The sequence below is a fragment of the Rhynchophorus ferrugineus genome, unplaced genomic scaffold, assembly GCF_030347505.1.
Source record: "Rhynchophorus ferrugineus isolate W39M unplaced genomic scaffold, kcgeb_rfMv2 rfM2, whole genome shotgun sequence".
NCBI lineage: Eukaryota > Metazoa > Arthropoda > Insecta > Coleoptera > Curculionidae > Rhynchophorus > Rhynchophorus ferrugineus.
Genome location: NW_027472581.1, coordinates 46236548 through 46257909, shown reverse-complemented (window position 1 = coordinate 46257909; position 21362 = coordinate 46236548). Strand labels below are relative to the sequence as shown.

General features: G+C 32.3%; 1 protein-coding gene across 4 annotated transcripts in view; it reads left to right on the top strand.

Annotated features, from left to right (window-relative positions):
• Positions 1–21362, top strand: part of LOC143191031 (uncharacterized) — a 64690-nt gene that overhangs the window by 9643 nt on the left and 33685 nt on the right. The window contains exons 1-4 of one of the 4 annotated variants that reach the window (XM_076395679.1): positions 5976–6072; positions 7092–7414; positions 20863–21018; positions 21091–21332. In XM_076395679.1, the coding sequence (XP_076251794.1) occupies positions 7174–7414; positions 20863–21018; positions 21091–21332 (639 nt within the window). In that variant the 5' untranslated portion in view covers positions 5976–6072; positions 7092–7173. Of the gene's footprint in view, positions 1–5975; positions 6073–6934; positions 7415–20862; positions 21019–21090; positions 21333–21362 lie in introns of those variants that run through there. The other 3 variants (XM_076395678.1, XM_076395677.1, XM_076395676.1) reach the window with 3 other exon arrangements.

Below are 21362 nucleotides of genomic sequence, written 5' to 3'. Positions count from 1 at the left end.
GGTTTAGACGTGCCACAATCGAATGCTCAAGGCTAGTCTCCAGGTAACACCGCTGCCATCCGTTTTATCTAACTGTATTTTTCTCATTTTTTTATATAGCCAATAAATAACGGTCACGTAATGTAAACACCACTGTTTCATTTCGTTTTCCCTCCATTCACCGAGCCACATAAATAACAATAAAAGATTGGATATCAAAACTAGATAATACTTAGATCTGTTTTTTTTAAATATTGTTTCTTAATTCTCTAATAAGTTATCAGCGATGTTTCAAAACGTAAAGCACAAATAATATCTGTTATTTTTAGAGAACATTACTTCAACAATGAATTCAATAGAAGCTATAGGAAATATTATTAATTGTTGAATTTAAAAATTTAACTAAGATTGAAAAACGATAATAGTTGAAGTTAAATAAATAACCTCATATAATCTAAAAACCACAAATTAATGTCATAATATTTGCGACAATAAAATCGTGACTTTATACTATTTACTGACGAGTTTGGGGAATTTTAAATCATAGAATTGAATTAACATTACTCTTATAAACATTTAATTTTTCATTTGCGTTATATTTCTACGAAAATTAAACAATAAAAATTATTATTATTATTTAAATAATCTTACATACCATGCAAACTCAATAATATAATGCAAAACAATGAAAACAAATAATTATCGCCTAATATAAGTTCTATTTAGTAACGACAAACCAGGATTAATAAAAATATAATTAAATCAATTTTGTATCAAGTTTAGGTTTCACATAAATTTGATAGAAAAATCGTAACACTTTTAAGGAAAATACGATTAACGATTAATTACAAGTAAATTATTAATTACAGTAAAGTATTATCTTCAGGGTCAATTACTTAATATTTAATGTGCATGGTAATGAACAGAACTAAAACATTAATAAACCTCAATTATTTTCCATTTAAGCTCTAGAATAATTTGGGAATATTAGTTTGACTAGGAATTAATTTATTTTAAGAGATAATTTAATTAAAGACAAGCAACTGACATAATTACACCGTTTGACAATTGGAAATATATTGGAAACAAACGGCGTATGCTCACATACACTAATACAAGGATAATGTAAATATGAAATTAACAAAAAAATACCACCTAATTCGAATACTCTCATAAGCAACAATGCGTGGACACTAGGAAGTGAAATAATAGGCAGCAATACATGAGAAATGTGGAAATACGTGAGAATGCGCCAGAGCATGGAATCGTTGAAGATTAGTGAATGCTGGGGATTAGATTTTTCAGTACCATTTCCAAATAGTTTTTAAAATTTTTTAAATAGTTTGACGATTAATATCTCCAGTCTAGTACCTGAATCTGCTTTCAGTATGTTAGCTTTGATTTAATCCATAGCATATTTAATGTATTTAGTAAATTATTATTATTGGTTATCTTAATCGATTTTAGCAGTTCATAATGACACAGTTTTCTGATACCATGAAATACATAGCATTGCACTGACTGTATAAACATCCCTATTCAGCATCAATTTTGCTAGTGTGGCAATTTTTCGTCTTGGATTATCATAATATGTTCATTTACCGGTAATAACAATGATGCAAACAGATTTATTTACATTAATATTGGGCACCACATAATATTTTTGCATTTCTAGATAAACACTTTTTTTATTTAAAAGCACATGGCGCACATATTACAACATATTTTACAGTTTATTACAAGTTATTAACTTCAACTAATATTCTAGTAATTTTCCCGTCATCTTGTTTTTAAAGCCCTTTAGCTTTTAAATATATTTCATATCTAATCTTAATTAAAACTTACATAGTTTTAAAACACGGCAGAGTTGTAATACAAAATTTGGCTGTAATAGTTCGGAAGGCTTCAACCTCTGGGTAAGTCCATTGTTGGCGAAGAGTTGTAGTACTTTTACTTTTTTATGTTAACACAATTTCTCTTGATGTTTTTTCACAAACTGTTTAATTTCATCGCTGACCAGTGTGGATGACCTCATTTCTAAAATATCATCGTATGTTAATAATGCCGCGAAAAACATTGTTTTAGTAAATTTGAATTATATTAATAATGGAATTCCTTGTGCATCCCCGTAATTTTGTACTTCTTAGGACTACATTGGCTTCAACATTTACTTGTACAACAACATTTTATTGTGCTTTTTACCATGCTCTTTCCATTTGAACTTGGCATCCTGAGTGATGCTGAATGGTTATGTATATTATGTATTAGATCATATTCTTGAATTTTTTGATATCGAATTTTGGCGAATTGGTGTTTTCCTTTGAAGTCATTAGGCTTAGTTGAGGTTAGAAAGTGTTTGTTAGATATTCAACAAATAAGTCCCTTTTCTCATCCACTCTCCATTTTCCTTGCGGATCTGTGAATTTCGTTATTTTAGTATTAAACATTTAATTATTCTGTAAAACCTTTTTATGTTTTCCAACTTTTTGTACCCGGGGTTAAACTTCGGAAAAACGTCGGAAACAATCTAGTGCACCCGGATTGTCCATAAAATAAATGTATAAGAATTAATGATCCGAATCTGGTACTTATAAAAGTGCTCCTATTATGTGATAAATTTGTCTTTGTATCTGTAATTGTTTATGATTTTGGTAACTTAATTCTGATAAAAATTTGACTAATACCAAACATTTTTTATGATGTAGTACCCTGAAAATAAGCATAAATTTATCTTATACAATATGCCTTGCGCAAAACGATATCATGGGAAAACAACTGTTATATTTTTGAATGTTGGCCAAGAAGTAATTAGAATGATTTCATAAATCAATTAACTTCTGTTTGAGTAGAGATCTGTTGGTGGGAATTCTTACAATTTTAGTTTTTCACCGGCACACAACCCAGTAGATTCTATTCACCGCCGTTTTTATTTCTCAAATTGTAACCAATTTGTTGGCGCCATAATCTATTTCCTGAGTTCCTGGATTACGGGACTAGCATTTCACCATCCATGGTCATGCTCGCTATTGTGGTGTTTGATGTACATGAACTTGTTCTATTCTAAGCCTCCACACTTCATTTCCAGTTACCTTCGAACCCATTGTGACTTTCGCTGGTCATCAGTGATCATATTTGATTGACTTCGACGACCTAAGTTAGATCGTCTTGTCCTTTAAAATATTAGAATTGAAAGTAAAGAAAATTTTGGCACATTAAATTTATGACTTAATAATAAGTTTGACAATGATCATATATTGTTTTATCATATAATGTTTACTTGATTGCAATTAGATTGCGATTAGAAATTACCGTTAGTATATTTGATATAGATGTCATTATTTTTCACGTTACCGATTCTATGTACCTATAAAAAACCACATACGTTTGTATGAAATATGAATTTAGTAATAAATTAAATTTCTGAATTTCTGACAACCAATAAAATGTCGAGTTTTTGTGACATTGAAATTATTGATGACGGTGACACATTGTATGGGAAAACAAAATAATTGTAATAATTAAAATAATGTAATTGTATATACCATTTTGCTCGAAATTATTCCACATTTTATCACCATATAAACCTTCTCTTGATGCTCACAAATATTTCAGATACAAAATTGGCTAAATTGGTCCAGCGGTTCTCAAATTTTGGCGAGACTAACCAACAACAATTCATTTATTTAATATTGATAAAGAATTTCTCATATAGCGACAAATGGAAACATTTGCGTCTATATATTTGGTTGTAATTATATCATATTAAATAAAAATAGGAGCTAATACAATCGTAGACAGTAATTTATTTATAATGGATACATTTGCTGCAAATAGAGAAACTTATTTATATATTCAATATTGTTCATGATACCCTCGTATCATTTAAGATTTAGAAAAGGCAAATTCAACTTAGTATTGTTTCATAATTAAATTAATTTATTACCAATTATAATAATATATATTATAGGATATCTAATATGCAAAGTGGGCGGCTCTCAGTGTTTGTTACAATACTTCTGCGTAACGGCTTGACCAATTTTTATGAGATTTTATATGTATATTCGGTAAGTCTGAGAATCGGTAGTAATCTATTTTTATACCACAAAGTGATAAGGGTCGTGCACTTCAAAAATTAATTTTTTATTTTAATTTTTTATCATTGTAGCATTGGAAAATACATACAATCTTAAATGTTCACCCTTCTACCACCTTCTACCACACCCATATTTTCTAATAGCGATATTAGTAATGTTTAACCCTGGTCGATACTGAAAGTAAATCTATCCGTTGAAACATTCTCAAAACAACTGTTGGATATCGGCGATGGAAAACCTACCATAGATGAAACTAAATGCATAAAATTACCGAACGATTTCTGCACAATTATTAATTCGCAAGATGCTGTCATTGACCAGAAGTTTTCAAATGTACACACACAATACATGAATCATGGGTGGTTGGCAGAAAGTGTAATTTTAGCATAAAAGAATGTGGAGGTCAACGAATTTATTCTCAAGATACAATAGCTGTTGCCAGGAAACTTGGTGTCATACAAATCTATTGATACAGTTTGCGATAGATTTACCAGGCATGCCACCGCATAATAACAAAATGGTGGATCTCCGGTTAGTTAGCTTTATTTAGATTTGGTTATTTAAATGACAAGTTCCGAGGTGAAAATATATTACTACTACGAATACCTATTATACCCACAAATCTGCCAATTCGGTCAAACTAGATTGGTATTTGCAATTACTATCAATAGGTCTCAAGGGCAAACGACCATTATACGTGGCATGCTATCGAGTGGACAAACCATACAAAAAAAAAACAAAAAAATAAATGTTTGGTGTTTTGTTATTTTTATATTCCGTTATCGTTTCCATGTCTGTCTCACTCATATACCCTACCCTTAAAGCGCTGCAGTGCTGCAGAGCTTTAAAAAAAACTAAAGAAGCTCCAAAAGATAATTATGTAAACTCACTAAAAAACTAAAACTTACCAAAACTACGTTGTTCTACTACGTTCTATTACTTACCAAAAAGCAAATCCTACTTAGTCTTTAAGAATTGTTGTTGTAATCAATTATAAAAACTGCAATGGAAGTGCGAGCCACGGAAATAATGTGGACCAGTGGAATAATTATAAATAAAGCTATGACTATTATTTACCTGAGCCATACGATTATGCTCTGCGAGTTCTTTCAAACACCCTCGCGGCACTCCGCTACCCCTGAGTCCATCCAAAACGATCCAAAACAAGGCCGATATTTAAGTGAAGATTTCGCTGCATTTAGACCAGCGCCGTATGATCTGTATGCGATTTCGTTTATCTGTATGGGAATACGGGACTTTCGGCCAGTTATTAATAACAATATTAATAACTATGACTATGGAAGTGAAGGAAGAATTTTTTAAAATATTCTTACGAAGAAAAGTTGGAGTTTGAAGGAAAAGATAGATCATTACCACGTAATGTTATTTTTAGATATGTTCGCAATGGTAAGTCAATTGACCGTTTGGAACTACTTAATTCCTGAAAAATGCGATGCAAAAGCACTTAGTAATACAATTGTAAGCGTTATAGGTCCTTTAATACAAAATTCCTGGCTCTTTAATTATTAAAACAAGTAGAAGTGTTAAGTATTGAACAAAATTGTGAATAGAAGGAAGCCCCACGGCGCTCCAACCCATTGGAACTTTAATATACGGACTACTAATATTGCATATGAAAATAGAAACTATTTCATTGAGTATATGTATGGTCGAAGATCAATTCTCCAGCAATACAGTTTGTAGTGCAGTAGCCCCTATTCGCTGTACATTAAATTATCCGTTCTTCAAATTTAGTCTAATTTCTTTCCATTTTATAATGCTCCACGTAGATATCCTTTTTAACCAACTGCAGCAAATAAATTAAACCTACTGAAATAAGAGACGCTATGGATACTTTTTAATGCAGTATTATTCAGATTCGAAATAATATTGATAACATCATTAATGAAGCATCAGATATAATAAGTTATGAGCCACTAGAAAATAAACGCAACCGTCCAGGCAACAGTAAATTGATCACCGAACTTCCACATTGATGGTAAGTGAGGTTATAATAAATTGTGTAAAAGATCGATTTCATTTTAAAGATCATCTAGTAGTTGCATCAATTTTCTTTTCGGAATACTTTAGAGAGTATTGCGGTATCCTGACGATAAAATCACTTCCGTGTGTTCCTTTTATCCCACAATCAACAAAGAACGATTACGAACTGAACTGTCAGTTATTTATCTAAAATTCAAATATGTTGTAAAAGTTTTAATAACAATCTAGGGGACACATTGAAGGCTAGACAATTATTACAAATTGTGGTAACAACTTCTATGACAACATCAGAGGCCCAAAGATGTTTCTCAACATTTCTCAACAACAACAACAACAAGTGCATCAAAACGTGTTTCAAAAATTTAATGGCCGAAGATCATTTAACAGCTGTTTCCATGCTATTGAAAAACAGTTTACGCCGAAATAAACAATTTTAATGACAAAGTGATTACCAAATTTGCGGACAGAAAAGAACGCAGGATGGACTTAATTTATAAAAAATAGTTTTTTTTTTGTAAAAATACCTTAAAATTGTTATCAAGAGCCGCCACTGATGTACTCCATAACTTACAATAACGTAAGTTATTTCTACTAAAATATTCTGTAGAAATAGTTTATATGGCTCAATAATTCAAGAATACTGGGTCAGTTAGTAATAATATATATATATATATATATATATATATATATATATATATATATATATATATATATATATATATATATATATATGTATATATGTATATATATCATTTAATAATGGCGATGAAGCAAAGAATAGTGTTCGATAAGAAGACGTATCTTCGATATTGTCCCATTCAGTCGGTTTTATAAACGTAGTGCGTCTGTGTGGGGAGCATTGTTTTTAACAATCTATTTCGAGACGACGATACACTATCATTCATATCCATAAAAATAATTTAACTACAAGTACCTTCTATTATCTTCAATCATTATCGTATTTAACGGTAGTCTTACTTAAACAAATTTTAGTATGAGCGGTTATTTTTTAAGGTCCTCTTCGATTTGGAAATATTCCATTTGGAACGGTCCGTCTAAACGTTCAGACGCCTTTCGCAGATCGGTTTTTGGACTTATGTGCAGCGCGAACAAGCCTATCGTAAATGAGTTTTCTAAGGAGGAAGTTCAAATTAAAAGCATAGAAGCTTTGAAATGTCCCAAAAGATGGAAGAAGCAAAAAGTTCTGTTGGGCACTTTGGATATCGTCATCTCCCTATTTTTGGTAACGCCGTTGGTGGTAGCATGTTGGAGGGGGACATGGCAATTGATGGATATTTATGCATTTTATTTTCCGCCATGGGAAAGCTTCATTATTGGTAAGTGCTCCAATATATATTGTATTTCTAATTTTGAATTTTTTTAACGATATTTGTGAGCCATATTCATTGAAACATTCAGAAATTCATTCAGTAATTTTTTATATTAATTATAACTACTAAATCAGACGTCAGAGAAAAAAAGATACGCAGTTGTAGTGTAGTCGAAATAAATGAAAACCAATATGTCCATTTATTTTAGATGAATACAATTTCTGGATTAGATATAAAGGCAATAAACTTGGTTCTAATTCCTATTATCGTATGTCACGTCAGTTGTATGTTAGTTTTGTCGAAATAAATGAAAACCAATATGTACATTTATTTTAGTGGAATAAAATTTCTGGATCAGATATAAAGGCAATGAACTTGGTTCTAATGCCTATTATCGTATGTCATGGATGACCGTTTATTTTTTAAAAGATGCGCAATTGCTCTTGACGCATTTTGTTTATTGTTGACCTACAAAATAACATCAAATTAATTGTGGAACAAATTACTCTTAAGTCAACTATCATCGTCTTCAATTCAACAAATCTAAGAGATTTATACTACTAAATAATAAATTTATTATAATATAATTTTAAGAAATAGAATAATTCAACACGTCCAACTAAGATCCATTCACTTGGTATTAATTTTCTTAGTTTAAATCAAGAAATAATTATGTGTTAGCTTTATGATAAAATTGTAATAAAGTTATCAAAAAGGAACAGTTTTAATGGTACAGACGGTGAAATAGTAAATAATAATAATTCAATACATAGAACCCGTAACTGTATTTGTATTATAAATAATTAAATTTAACAAATAAACAATTTCAGGCAGTTACATTAGATATAAAAGCAGAATTTTAAATGAATTGTTTAGAAAATTTTAAATGTTACTAGTGCATATATTTTCCTAGAATTGATTAGAAATCAACATAAAGAGATTTAATAAATAAATTTAATTTTCTATTAATAAACGTAGTGTAATATTTCTATTTATAATATTTTATGAACTTTGAAACTATTGTATATAATAACTTAAATCACTTTTAATCTCTGATATCTTTTGGAAAGCTGATCTTGCAATCTAGAATATATTAACTTAGTGTTATAAGTATACATATAATAAAAATTTGTTTCCTAGACCAAGACCCTAGACTAGTTTATTACTGACATTTATTCAAATTCAAAAAAGTTTTTCTAATGGTAAGCTGTAGTGTGTTCCCTTACATTAAACCTCTTTCCTTCGTACACTATTACACAAGTTCCCAGGGTTTGGTCCTCTTCAGGCTGCGAAGAATGTAGTGCTCATCATGTAGCTAGAGAGCTTTTCATCGATACAGCTTAGCTTAGCGTATCCTGACAAACCCTTTGATTTTTTCTTTTATCGTAAAGATCCTTTTATCGTTGTTGTTTACCATATAGCATATGGATTTTTGCACTTGACTATAAATAATAATCTTATTATAGATATTTAAGAAGCCAATATAGCTGTCTATATTTTATGTTCAGCTTGGTTAATTTCTTTTAAACATGCTTCTTTTATTTCAATGTAAAATGTAATGTCAAACTTAAATATTTTGTACTATTTTCATATTGTTTTCATTTACATATGGCAATTGAAGTTCAAGACATCGGCCTTATTCAAGCATTTGTTGGTAAAGTTTATAGATACGTATTTGAGTACGTTTAGTTTTATTCGTGATTATTTCGGCCAGTCTATTGTTTTATCACTAGCTGCTTAAAGTTTTTTTTATAGGTACTTTTTGGGTTTTGTCCACTGAGAATTGTACGGTATCATTGACAAATGTGTCATATTTCTAGTCTATGTTAACTCCGTTCAGACTAGGTGTATCATTTGTATAGAGCAGATAGAGAATATGTTTAAGTGGTTACTGTCCTGGGGTATTCCTGCATATATTTTTTTGAATTCAGTGTAATCATCTTTGATTTTCAAAAGCCTATGTGATATATATCTGGAGGATGTTAATGTCATTACATATCGCTTGTGTTACGTTTAGAAAAGCTGCAGGATCTGGTTGATTATTGTTCAGTGTTTTTGTATGAATTTTTAATATATTTGTATTAATTTATAGTTAAAATAATTAATTTAATTGATAAATTTATTAGTTAAGTTGTCGTGCTTTATTATTGCCCCAATTTTCTCGAGTAATATTTTCTCAAGAAGTTGTGACACAATTGTTAATAAAGATATAGATCTGTGTCACATTCTGGTTGGTTGCTAGGTTTTAGTAGGATAATAACTTCCGCAATTTTCCAGTATGCAGATAGATTTTTTTATTTTAACAGCCGCTTTAAAGATTTTTAAAATTTTTTTTTCATTATAGCTCTCTAGGCAATTGTTTGACATATCTCCACTGATTAGATCCAATCGCGATGCTTTCATTGTCTTAATAAAATATAGTAAATACTTTTAGACTATACATTTTCTTTAGAATATGATTGGAATTTTAAGCTGCTCTACGTAACGGTTTTTCAATGATTCTGACTTCTATTCAGTTCTATATCTATTAAGGTTAGCGAAACAAATAAGTAACAACAAATTGGTTGAAAAAATGTATTTATATGTCTTTAGACTATAGACATCTTTTTTCCCTAATAAACTCTAATAGGGAACTTTAGAGCAACATTTCTTATAATTAAATAAGACTTTATTTTTAATCAACTTTCAATGAAGTGAATAGTGAAACGGTATTAATGATAAATATCATTATTGATAAATCGATTGATTATGTATGTTATAGGTTCTTTGTTTAAGAGTTGTCACGCATGTCCACGTAGAGTACTTGTAAATAATATATAATAATTGTTAATAGTTAAAAAAAAATTATAACAATTACCTTTATAATCAGTTACATTATACATGCTTAATGTCGAACCATTGTGATTTACAATCAAACAATATAATTATATAATATATGGAGTTTTCATTAATGCGTTTTTCAAACGAAATAGTTTTAATTATTCCACAAAACATACAATTTGCGTTGAATTCAAAAATAGCATTTTGATAAATTTCATTGATAACTGGAATAATTGTATTCTTGAGATAATCATTATAATCAGTTATTTTTACATTATTTTTGTTACTAATGTTGTAACATGTAAGCTAACTCATCTAAACAAGGCTCGTTGTTCGGAATGATCCAATGGTTTTAGTTCCGGAGGTATTTAAACTATAAAACATTAAAATAACCAAAAAATTAAAACTTAATGTGAACCATCATGGCGTAGGTTCAAGCCGGTCTCAATAGTGATTAATAATAGTTCTAAGCAAGTTAATATTTTCTTGTGACCAACCATATTTTGTTTTGTTTAAAAAAAACATTTATTGAGAAATATTGATATAATAAATATCAATCAAATCTTCGCTGGGCTTTTGACGGTAACATGTCGAAAGAACTATATTGATTTAGCAGTGATCCAATCATCGGTCTATTTCAAGTACACAGATTTGCCATTCGAGTTACAGCAGTATATCCTTTATAACTCATGTGGCAGCATGTGGCCGACCATTAAAAGTATGATGGTAAAAGGATGACTGAGTCTGTTAGTTGACATTTGCTCACGCCGGTGGACATTTGCAGTAACAGTTTCAGCTGGTTTTAGTAGCTCATAATACACTACATCTTGCTGAACTTTGACTTTCTGACCATGAATATTACTTTTCTAAACTAACCCATGATTTTTTGTGCTTTGGATTGTTGTAGTAAAGTTTTCATCGCCACTCACAATATGTCACAGCAATTAAATTTTTTGTCTCAGTCATTGATTACAAATTGTCGATGTAATAAACAGAAATAATAATGCGACAAGAGATTTTACAACATAGAATGCTTAGTTTAATCTTGCACAATCTGTGGAACTTTATGTAACATAGAAAGCGCCCCACTATCATTATTCATGTCGATGGATGGCACTTTACTTCTTATGGAAAAGCACAATTCTTACTTTCATTTATTTAAAAATATACTATATACATTCTGATTTCTGATTAGGAGTGAACGAATTTCTGGCATTATCTGTATTTTATTAAAGAATTTGAAAGACTTTAGTAACAAGAGCATTAATATCGTCTCCAATCTAATTATCATTAGTCTGTAGGGTGACTTGTAGTATACAAAATAACACAACGTAGACATGAATCGTGCTGATAAAACGCTACGTATATTTAAATATAATATATTTCTGTGTAATATTTCATGTAATCTATAAAAAATTCCATAGTCTATTGTCAAAAATAATAACGTAATATTAAATAGTGAAGATAAATTTAATTTAACTTTGTAAATAATCTTAAGGATTTTAGTATTTAGTAGTATAAAAACATTTACTGTTGTAAATACGCAATAAATATATAATAAACAGACAGTAAAAACCAAATATAAATATACTTATGCACTTATACACAATCGTGAATCTTTAGGATTGTTACGAAGATAGATATTATGATAACAATATGTCAACAAATGTATGATGTATTTGAAATTGTATAAACACTCAGATTTCAAAAAAGTAAGATGGATTTTTAAATCAATCTATGTACCTATCTATGGCTTTATTCGTCGATATAATTCAGCTCAATGTTTCTTTATTCTTTTAGATCAACTTTTTATTATACCCCAATGCTTGCCATTGTGATGACTTCTTCATCGAATATGTAATTTTTTTGTTCTGGCCTAAAAACCAAGCGGTGGAATGCATAACGCATACCTGGTCGCGGAGACTTGCACTGGAGTGACAAGTTGGACCGGGTTATGTGGGACTGCTTCTGGGCTTACCAATATACCAAACCGAAACTGCCTCACAGTTGACCCCTGTGGATCGCTACTGCTACTGCATTAAATTTGGGGATATGGTACCCGCTGATCGGGCAGCCGTTATTGGGCACGAGGGCCCGGCGATTCTATTGATTCGCGAACCTGAGTTAACACACAACTGGATATTGTTGTATGGGGGGCAAAAGTTATGACTGTAGCGATGGATGAGATCTTTTCAGCCTAGAAAAGGGGGGGAGCTTGGTAGTGACGCGGTGCTAAGCTCCCAGCATGTCGACCAGCTCGCAAACAAGTGCATTTTCAGAAGAACTTGAGCTGAGTTGTTGTTTGTGGAATGATTGAGATATGAAGTTCTTGATTTCTGGAGTGTCAGTTTCCCTATGTATTTGATTATTTCTGACAAACCATGGAGCGTCTAATATTGTCCTGAGGAGCTTATTTTGAAAAACTTGAAGCCGTTTGACCTGGTTGGGCGTAACAAACTTGAAGTAGACATTAGATCCGTAGAGGAGTACGGACCGAATTAACATCTTGTAAAATAAGCATTTGATGGGAATGGGAAGTCTGCTAGAAGGGCAGATCAGAGAAGATAGCAGGTTTGCTATCCCCGAACCTTTTAGAATTGCTTTTTGGATTTGGGAATGCCAACCGAACCGCCGGTCGAAGTGAAGACCTAGGTACGTGACGTTATCTAGCCATGGAATTATTGCGGTGTTAATCTTAAGTTAGGAGACGCGCAGTGCGTAACACTTCTTATGGCAAATGATGGCCTGGGTTTTCAGGGGGTTGATTTGTAACCTCCATGTAAACGTCATGAATTGTAACTTCGAACCTGGCGGCCGTGAAGAAAGCAGTGTCGTGAGCGTAAAACGCGACGTCAATATGCTCTTTTCTCGGCAGATCTGAAATAAAGAGGTTAAATAAGGCTGGGGCCAGCGGGGAACCATGAGGTACGTCAGCATCGATTTATTTACGACTGGAAAGTGATTCCCTGATCTTGACCTGAAAAGATCTGTCGGAGAGATAGGACTTGATGAGAGCGGTTAGGTCTTCTGAGAGGCTTAACCTCACGCATTTTGCTATCAATCCGTCGTGCCAGACCTTGTTGAAGGCTTTGGTTAGGTCTAGAAGAACTGCTCCAAGCTTTTTACGTTGGTCAAGAGCGTTATAGATGTGTGCGGCCAGACGGGTAGCCTGATGGACGGATGAGTGGTGAGCGCCAAAGCCGAATTGTCCATCTGGAATGATGTTGTTTTCCTTTGTGAAAGGGTCAAGAGCGTAGAGTATTGCCCTCTCGGCAAGCTTCGAAATGGCGCTAAGAAGGCTAATAGGCCTGTAATCAGATGGAGAAGATTTTGCTCCTTTCTTGGGTATAACCGCTATATGTGCGTGTTTCCAAGACGCCGGGAAATGTTGCAGCCTCGTGATGGAGTTAATGATGTTTGCCAGTTCTGCGAGCTACTTATGCGGGAGCTTTTTTAAGTGGGTAACCGATATCCCATCGAAACCTGGAGATTTTTTGGTTTGAAGTTTGCCGATCATAGTCTGTAGAGACTTTGGAGACACGAAATGGCCGAGAAGAAAGGGTGGGGTTACTGGTGTTTGGGGGTGGGAGGCATTTCATTGGAGCTTCGTAGGTCTCTGCAAGGAGCTCGACTTTTCTTGGTCAGTGACTGTTCTTGGATATAGATTTTAATGGAGGTTGTTTCGAAGTTGTTTATTGATAACGTTGGAATGAGCTCGTGTTTGACTCCTTTTCTGACGAGAATAGCGGTTCCACTTCCTCGACCCGGAGTTCTGTCGTTTCTGTAGACAAAAAAGTGTTCGAAAGAGGGACGATGCGAAGGTTTCAGGAAAGTTTCCTGAATGAGAACGATGTCGACGTCATAGAATGTCATGGGGTCATCCAATTCTGTTTGCTTTCCGCGTAAGCTGTTTGCATTCCATGTGTTCCATGCATTCCAGTAAACGCCTGCATTGGGGAGTTAAGATCCGGTGTATTGGTTGGAGCAGGGGTTTGAGTTGGAGCAGGCTGGGTGTCGCTGGCTAATTTTTGGGCTAGCTTCCTGCCACCTCGGTTACTTCATGCAGAACCTTGTGGAGGCCTGGCTGGCCGTTTCCCCTCTGGACCTCGACCTTCACTGTGATGACGCCGAGTTTGGTCATATATATGATCTGTCGCTCTTCCCGAGGGATAACTACCTGAACAATTGGTAGTTCTATACCGGATTTTAATTTCCATCTTTGCACAAATTTGGGATGGAAGCCTTGATCAAAGAGAAGTTAACGTACCTCGTCAATGCAGAGTGATTCTGGGATGTTTCTTATTATTACCCGGAATGCTCTCTCCTCCGGATGACAGAAGGAATGCTAAGGGTAATTCCTTTCCTCGAGCACGGTAGTGAGTTCTCGGTAATAGTCGCTTGTGGTGATGATTAAGAAAATGCCGTCGTTTTCGTTTCGGGTTATAATATCTATTGATTGTGCATTAGTAATTCTAATGAGCTCCATGAACCTCTTCTTGTTACGGAGCACTATAGGCGGAATTTTTTCCTTTGGGGGAGTTTGAGAAACAGTCGCCGAACCGGTTGGCACTGTTTTTGCTGTGGAGGTTAAGGTTTGTTTAGTGGACTGGCTACTTACCTGCGCAGGCTGGGTTGGTTTGTGGTAACTTGTTTAGGTAGTAGTTGTGGGGCCGTTCTGGTGGTCGGCTTATTTTGCACTTGTCTGGTGGCAAATTTTGTTACTGAATTACTAAATTGATCTTAAACCATTTGTAATAGTGATTGTAACTAATAACTAGCTGATTTTTCGTCTTTTTTTTTTCTCTAATCCAACCAAGATAATTAAAAGCAAATATTTATTTCCAAGCTCAAGTACGGTATATTTTTTCCTCATTCTAATCTGCTAATTTTTAGTGAAACTACATTGTTTTTACTATTGCTCTGAACTGTATTGAACGTCCATAATATATTTGAAAAAATATTATCTCACATATGAAATCTGCTGATAATGTAATTCAATTGATAGTAAGTAAATAAATATTTCAATGATAACAATTATTCACATTGTCTCAGTTTGTAAATATTTTCGTTTACCCGTTTTTTTTGCCACATAAAACCAGATATACTATAATCATTGAGATATTAATTTATTTTGATTCAAGATGGTTTTCGAATTTTTTCTACATTGATTTAATAAATATGTTATATGGAAAATAACATATAGTTTAATTTTGCTTATATGATACATAATAATAACGTTAATGCGTTAATATTTAATTTAAAAATGTTTAAGCACTCAAACGTTCAGCTTTGTTCATTACAATTTTGCTAATTTTAATGCTGTTATATTAATTTTATTTGACAGCTGGATGGTGTCGTCGTTACAATAAACTCCTTTTAACTAATTTTTGTTAGCACAAATAGTCAAATAGTTTAATACAATTCATATTAGTAATTATTACATGGCATTTAATTTGGATTTTTAACCTTTATCTAATCTAACAAAATATGGGCGAACTTGTGTTTTTTAGCATATTTGATAAAGATCGATTTTATTTTATCAGCATGTATTAGAATATTATTTATTAACGATTATTATAACAAGTTTCACAATTTTTTATGGTACTTGTTTATATAATTTTTAAATTTGTTATTTTAATTATTTTATTATATTACCCTTTATATTCCAATGTAAATATAACATCTTCTCAATAAGCAATATTTTACGAACTACTATATCGAATAATTTTTCTAACAACGTACATCACTGTATTTCACTTTTCTGCTTGAATTCGCATATTCATTAAATAATATGCTTAAATTTTTAATTTTTCTTATGTAAATTGGTATTTCCAACTCAAAGTTTAGTCACACATATTTGGACTAAGTACAAAAACAATACCTCAGTTGTTCTTATATTTAAAATAATACAATTTATATTATATTAAAGGATAATGTAATACTTAGTAAGTATTACTAAACATTAGTTTAATAATCTAATAACATTAGTTTAATATTCATGTATCATCATGTATTAAAATCTATAGTTTTATTTTATATCTTACGTACTTACTGTATTATTATATTTTTGAAGATAGTGATATAGTGAATTCATATATAGTACAAATTTTATAAAGCAGCAAATATTTTTATTAGACAGTATGTATACATTACACATACATATAATACTTTTCTTATGAATCCGATATCGCCTTCTGGTATAGTTATATCCATCTAGATGAAAATATAATCTATAAATTGTGCTTATCCTTTTGCTAATATAAAACCACCTCATCACAGCCTTTAGCTTGCAAACTAATTTAGAACCTTATTAAGCTTTTAAAGCCGTATATCATTCCTTTATTAGAACTTTGACAGCTTGGGAAAACATATTTTTTGTATATTTAAATTGAATAAAACAAATTTCCATAAATGTACTAGTTCCAAAAAAATAACGAGTCTGTGAAATTAAGTAACCGAAATTGATAGATAAAATGAATAAAACTCGTGAATCTGATGTAGTTTTGTGATACTCTATTACTGGTATATAGTTATTTTAAACTTTACATTTAATCAAAACAAGGTGTGTCAGCAGCCTACATTCTAAGCTTCTAATATATATTCTATAGTAGATGTTAACAACTCATAACTTATTTTTATTTTAATACATTCCGATAATATTTGATCTTATTGATTTATTTGATGTACTTGATTTTAAAACTAAATTGCGTCGGCCTTAAGGTCGTTTCTTATATAGAGCCATTCTTATTCTAACTTTCACAATTTGCAAGATAGTTTCCCCAAATTTTAGTGTGAGAAGGAATCAACATATTGGTGATTAATTCTTGACATAATAGAGGGAACGTTTCATGATAGAGTAAAGTTTTATTGATTTTAGTCACATCAACCTCTTGAACTTTTTAGTGACGGGACCCATAGCTTAATGTGGGCTCCGAACCACGGTCCTCGGCATTTAGCCTCTTGCCTAGAACAATCACAAACATACATTTTACTGATTTAATTTTAAGTACGGAATTAATGTATCTGTAGTGACCGCTACAACCCTTTGGGCCACCACATATTCATCTGCATCGGGTTCAGATGTTGGCAACGCTGGTGGATTGGTGCCATGTAGTTCCCGGTTGTAAAAGACCACCACGACGACGTCTCGCTCTCTTTTTTTTATCTACACCCTTGTAACAGTACCACTTCCACAGCGCTACCGTACTGCCTTTACCTAACCTAATATACTGTCAATTCTCTCATCGACCACATGTATCATTCAATATCGAAATAAACAAGTTTTATTCAACCAGTGTTTTTAGTTACCATGCAAGTTTCTTCCGCAAAATAGTAATGAGTGTTCGGATAAACAATAGCACCGACAGCCACACATTCCGACCGACCGACCAGACGAACATTCCTACACATCAGTATGTATTTCCTAAAATCAGTAACAATATGATGCAAAAAAACCTTTCCAATTTCGCCGTTCAAGTAGCATTCCATACATGTCCCAATGCGGTTCAATGTCTCGTGGCTTAAAATCATACGGCACAAAATATCCAAGCTTTTGAATCAATCCCATGTTTATCAAGCTGTTGGAAATACGTTCGTCGTGCTTTTTATATGCATCATCATCGAGTAATGCATTCAAATCCTCGTCTTCAAGTATTTTTGCTTGCCCAAAGCTGTCTTTGTTTTCGGTGCCAAAATCACACATTCAGAAATTTACAACTGAAAAATTTTTGGTCGCACTTCCATGAAATCCATGAAGCGTGAAGCTTGTCACTGACTCAGTGGTCTGATTTCAATACGAAGTTGGTTAAAAATGTACTCGATGCTATTTAATACGCAGTAATACCATCTGGTGTAAATCCTTTAAAATTAATTTTTGGCTTTATATTTTATTTTTAAATTTTAATAATAATTTAGTTCATTAATTTCAATATTTAAAATATATAAGTTATGTAAAAATTATAAATGTCATTAAAATAGATTTCTAAAATCACGTTAATACAAAGTTTAATATGTATTGACTCGTTTTTTAAAACAAACGATTAACAAATATTTCATATGTCATCAACATATAAACATGTTTATTAATCGAAGTGCAATAATATCAGTATTCAAGACAATAACAGGCATCTTGTTTTATTAGTTTTATTCTTAACTAATTAAATTGATAAATTTACATATGCAGATAAATAAAATGATATAATTTATAATTATGTCTGCGTTATGAATGAGCACTTCAGATATATTTTTTTATATGTTCTTTATTTTTCTCAGCTTAAGTCTTAAGTATGTAATCTAAATAATACGTTTGCATCAGTTCCTGAATCGAATTACTTTAATCTATAACAATTGAATCTAACAATTTTTAATAATCGTATGATCTGATTTTAGGTATGTGAATTACTTCATTGAGTGCAATATATATACTTCATTCAGTTTAATTATTTTCAAAACATCTAGGAAAAAAAGGCGGTATCAAATTAATGTGCATTAAAAACATTATTATATATGACAAGGAAATTTAATCTATTAGAAATTATTAAAAGATCAATTGAAAAGTCCCCGGCCTGACACATAGATGGCGCTACTAGAATAGACTATGTGGCGATCGCCACGACCCTTTAGGCCACCACGTTTTCATCAACAAGTACAAAGGTTGGCAACGCCGGTGGATTGGTACTATGCAGTTCCAGGGTATAAAAGACCATCACGACGACGTCTCGCTCTCTTCTCTTTTCTCTATCCCCTTGTAATAGTACCACCTCCACAGCGCTACCGTGCTTCCTCTACCTAACCTAATATCCTGTCAATTCTTCCGTCGACCACATGTATCACTCAATATTGAAATAAACAAGTGATTATTAAACAAGTGTTTTTCAGTTCCCGTGCGAATTCCTTCCAAAAATAGTAGTGAGTGTTCTGAAAAATAATCGCAGCGGCAGCCACACATTTCGACCGACTGACCGACCCGACGAACATTCCTACAACTATATGTTTTTCAGTCAGCCCTAACCCTCAAGATGTTTGTCTAAATTTGACAGCTATCGGAACATTAGTTTGTGAATTATAACATTTTGAGTGAGGCAACTTTTTTATTGCGAAAAAAATATAATATCAAATAAAGATATCAACTGAACGTGTACATCATATCATTCACGAATATTTGGGTATGAGAAAGCTCTGTGCAAAGTGGGTGTCGCGCGAACTCACTTTTGACCAAAAACAACGACGAGTTGATGATTCGGAGCAGTGTTTAAAGATAATTAAACGTAATAAACTCCAGTTGTTTTGCGTCGATATGTGACAATGGATGAAACATGGTTCCATCATTTCACTCCGAAGTCCAATCGACAGTCATCCGAGTGGACTGCACACGGTGAACCCGCTCCAAAGCGTGGGAAAACCCAACAGTTGGCTGGCAAGATTATGGCGTCTGTATTTTGGGATGCGCATTGAATAATTTTCATTGACTACCTTGAAAAAGGAAGGACCGTCAACAGTGACTATTACATAACGTTTTTGGACCATTTGAAGGACGAAATAGCCGAAAAACGGCCGCATTTGGAGAAAAACAAATTGCTGCTTCACCAAGACAATGCACCGTATCACAAGTCAGTGAAAACGATGGCAAAAAATGCATGAATTCTTCGAAGCTTCATAAGCTTCGAATTTCTTCCTCATCCACCGTATTCTCCAGATCTGACCCCCAGCGACTATTTCATGTTCTCAGATCTCAGAAGAATGCTCGCTGGGAAGAAATGTTCGTGAAATGAAGAGGTGATCGACTGAGGCCTATTTTGAAGAAAGGACAAATCGTACTACAAAAATGGTATCGAAAAGTTGGAGGGTCGCTATAATTTTCGGTCGCTAATTTTGCCAAAAAAATGTGTTTTATTATGGGAGGCTGGGGAATTTTAAATTTGCTTGTTAGATATAGTGTTTAATATGAACTAATATATATAATCCGGCTAGGTAGCTTCGTGGTCAAGGTAACAGGTGTACAATCCGGCAAAGAATAACCATCCCAGTCTCAAAATCACCACTTTTGAATCGAATGTTGGTACAGCATTAGCATACGTTTCTATGCTTGATTGATTGAGCTTATACAATAGATTAGAAATTAAAGAACAAAACTAATGAAAATTAATGTCGAAAATGCAATTTAGAGCGTTTCATGATTAGCGGCTGTATAAATGGAAAACTGTTATTTTATAGGGACATGTCAAAACCATCGAATTTAAGTTAAATAAGGTTATTTAACAGTTATTTACGTTTAACACATTTTGACCAATAGATGTTTGGTTTAATACACATCCATGAAAGCTTTTTTTGCCTCTTATATTATATATAGAAATTTGATGGATTTCCAATTCTTATAAACTAGTGATTATATCTAGTAGTTGACAGTTTAATTTTTATTTAAAACAATTGATTACTATTTACGTAACAACGTAATCAAATATTAACAATATCATGTTCTAAACATTAACACAAACAAATTCTAGTTTTATTAGATGATGAATCAATACCATACTTAGAACATAGATGTGGCTCCTAAATATCAAACATAATATATACAAATGTGGAATATATTGGTAAAAATTATAAACAGAATAGTAATAACTATCGTTTTTTAGGAACCATCATTCATATCATTATAGGGTTAACTCAGGAGAGTTTCCATGAAATACTGAACAGAAAACACAAAAATGGTGTTATCAATTTTACAGCTATTATATTGATGAAGATTTACACTGTGGTCTTAAATATGGTGACAAATTTACATTGGAGGGGTACGTAATTTTTAATTTGTTTGATGTGTTTTTTTTTCAATCTTAAATGGTTTAATATTAGATTAATATCAGGTGTAATTATTTGTATTGCTTCAGGCGTATGGATTATAATCGACCAATATTTCGGTGTAGTTTTAACGAAAACTGGCGGAACTAAAGTGGAATATCCGATGCAATGCCTAGTATTTTTCATCGGTTGCTTTCTAGTGATGTTCTTTATGAAATGTTTAAGAAATCTCAATTCCCCGCCATTCGAAATATGTATGGATTATGGAGATGACATGTTTTTATTTCCAAATATGTTTAAAGTTAAGGTAAGTAAGAAATACCTGTTTTTATCATAT